Here is a 3023-nt window from a genome sequence, read left to right as displayed (position 1 = left end):
GGCCGCCTTCGGAGGTGGGCAAGCCCGGCACCTCGGATGGAGCAGGGCCCGGGGCCTGCTGAGCGGGAGGCCACTTGCAGGCCTCTTGGCCCCTTCGGCCTCGGAATTTATCCTTAAACTGGACGGACCAGATCCTGGACGTGGTAACAGCGACTTTACACCCCAAGCTGGGAGTCAGGCAGGGAAGGCCTCGGACCGCAGCAAAGCTGCAACCTCCCCCAGCCCCCTTCTTAAAGAGGCAAAGAAAAATAAGAAAGCCGGCAAGAGAGAAAGAAGCCTTAGGGACATGTTTAAAAATGGTGCAGTGCACCAGACGGGGATGGGAAGGGTGAGGTATGTCTGGTGCGATCTGCAGAGCGCCGGGTGGTTCTGTACTTTTTTCACCAGTGAGCCGGGCTCGACCTTCCTCGGCAGCTCTCGGGTTCATCCCTCCTGCATTCCTGCAGTCCTCACACCCATCTACCCCTATCGCCTTAGCCTGGACTCCTGCAATAGCATGTCCTCTCCGCGAGCCCCCTTCCTGCTGCCAGAGTAATGGCCTAAAAAACGAGGCAGTCATCCCATCCGCCAGGCCTGCCCCTCTGCCACGTCCAGGGCTTGGCATTATCTGTCCACACTTCTCTTCTAGCGAGGCTCCACATGACCCCTCTGCCCCTTCCTGCCTTCCCCAAGAGCACACTAGTTATTGCATAAGACAAACACAAAGGCCATGTTTACTTAATCCCTATTCTGTCCTCCACACTTGCAGTGCCTCCCCATGTCCCCATCCTGAAACTGTATTCTGCTTTGAGACAAAGTCTGTAGACAGTTGTGCATGTAGAATAAAACGTCAGAGTGAGTAACGTGAAGGGTTGAGACAGGCTCCCCAGGGAATAGGACGCGTGACCTTGGTCAAATGACTTAACCTCTCAAGGCTTCAGTTTCCTCTTCTTAAAATATGGATTACCCATCTGTTTTACAGGTAAACAGACTATGTGTGTAGTGGTAATTAAGACTGTTCACCAGCTCTTTTCTGGTTCTTTCCCTTCCTGGGGATGTGGTAGGAATCCACGACCCCAACCTCTTGAAATGAGCCGTGGGCCATATGCCTTGCTTTTAGGGCAATGGAATGAGAGCACTGTTTTCATGTAGAAACTTTTCAGATCCAATGAGCAAACCCTCATGTCTTGACCATTCTGAAAGTACAGTCTTGGCAATCCAATCCTGACAACCATGGAGGTACCGAGATAGAGCCTCCCCTAGCCAGCCTGGGTCTCTGTAAAAATGGCCAAGCAGTCCCAGGTAACCTGTGTTGGAAAAGTAAGTGTGAGTGAGATTGTGGGGGTTGGGGGGGTGTTACAGCAGCATAACCCAGCTTATTCTGGCTGATAGTTTGCTCACAAGTGCCTGGGACATCATTGGTATTTGTTGAGTGACTAGCTCCTACCATAGGCTGGTACCATTTCATGACAGTAAACCCTTAGGTTGTAATCCATATTTTCCATTGAGGAAACCACATCAGAAAACTTAAGTCATTTGCCTGAGATCACACAGGTTGTAAATAGCAGCACCTGGATTTCAACCCTACCTGTCCAGTCCCAAACCTTGTACTCTTCCTCTTCCACATGTGCTGGGCTGCCTCTCCTTAAATGGGAAAGATGGAAACACCCGGTACAATGCCTGGCACACAGTCCTACCCAAGCACTGGGAGTTCCTCTCCAGACTGAATTCCTATAGCATTTATAATTGGAACCACACTTCAGCACAATGTTATCACGCATTGTATTCCGTGTTTTCCATAGATAAAGCTTTTCCTCCAACAAGACCCCCCCCCCCCCCCCCCCCCCCTCCTGGATTTAGACAGAGCTTGCATTCTGTAGTCAGACTGCCTGGGTTCAAATCCCTGTCCCACCACTAGCAATTGACAATCTTGGGCAACTCTTTGCCCTCTCTATGCCTTGGTTCTCTCATCTGCAAAATGGGGATGCTAATAACATAGGTGATATTGGCGGTGGTAACAATAATATGTCCCATGGGGTTGGTGTGGGTATTAAGGGATATAATATATACATTCAATAAATCATGGCTATTAATATACTTATTTTTCATCTTCCATGGCTCCTACTAGAATTCAGACCATTCCAAGCAGTTTAATCCTACTGCTTGTATAGGATTTCTGGGCTCATCCCGGATACAGGACAGTTGTTGTAACATCTGTAGTTGGAAGCATTATATCCACACGGTCCTATAATTTAGATTTCATAAGGCTCATTGCTTGTTTTTTATTACACTTTCTTTCCAAACCACTTAAAAGAAAGAAGGTATGTGTGCTTTTTTGAGAAATCTTTGTTCAGAAAACGGACCTTTATATGTATTGCTTCTAATCACCGTAAAGCTGCCATTTGGCTGTTATGATCCCCATTTGGCTGTTGAGAACACTGAGTCTCAAAGAAGTTAAGTTGCTTGTGATCGGACAGCTGGTAACTACCTGAATCAGGGTTTGAACCCAAGTCTCTGACTCTAAGATTTTGCCCTGGCCCCTATTCCAAGCTGCCTGACATCCCAGCTCACATCAGTGAATAGCTGTGCTTTGGTTGACACTAGTCTTCCAGTTTTCTAGATGAGGTTTTGGAAAGTTACCGAAGATTGTGGCATTTCCACCTTCAGTATGTTACCTGGTGGACATCTTGCATTAAAGAGCAATCTAAGAAGATGCTCATTCTTCACTGTGGCAGAGATGGCTAGCTGCCCACCAAAAATTTATGCTTCTCCTTTTATAGGGGAGTTGATGAACTGCTGCTTAGCTGGGGCTATATTTCCCAGCCTCCCTTGCATCCAAGCATGGTCACATGACTAGTTCTCTCTAATGGAATATGAGCAAAAATAATGGTCATTACTTCCAGGCCAGGATGTTTAAAAATGGGGTGTGCCTTCCCCACTTTACCTTGCTGGAAGCAAAGGATCCCAAGGCTCCAGTAGATGGTGGACTCACTAGAGAAAAGGAGCCTGGGTCCCTGCATCACCTTGAGGAATGAAGCCACCCT

At 47.9% G+C, this 3023-nt stretch overlaps 1 protein-coding gene across 1 annotated transcript in view; it reads right to left on the bottom strand.

The window, feature by feature from the left end:
- Positions 1 to 1447, bottom strand: part of NUAK1 (NUAK family, SNF1-like kinase, 1) — a 72251-nt gene extending 70804 nt beyond the window's left edge. The window contains exon 1 of the mRNA XM_005861689.2: positions 1427 to 1447. Within this exon, the coding sequence (XP_005861751.1) occupies positions 1427 to 1447 (21 nt within the window). The remainder of the gene's footprint in view (positions 1 to 1426) is intronic.
- Between the last annotated feature and the right edge of the window lie 1576 nt (positions 1448 to 3023).

The sequence above is a fragment of the Myotis brandtii genome, unplaced genomic scaffold, assembly GCF_000412655.1.
Source record: "Myotis brandtii unplaced genomic scaffold, ASM41265v1 scaffold155, whole genome shotgun sequence".
Lineage (NCBI taxonomy): Eukaryota > Metazoa > Chordata > Mammalia > Chiroptera > Vespertilionidae > Myotis > Myotis brandtii.
This window is presented reverse-complemented; position numbering and strand designations above follow the sequence as displayed.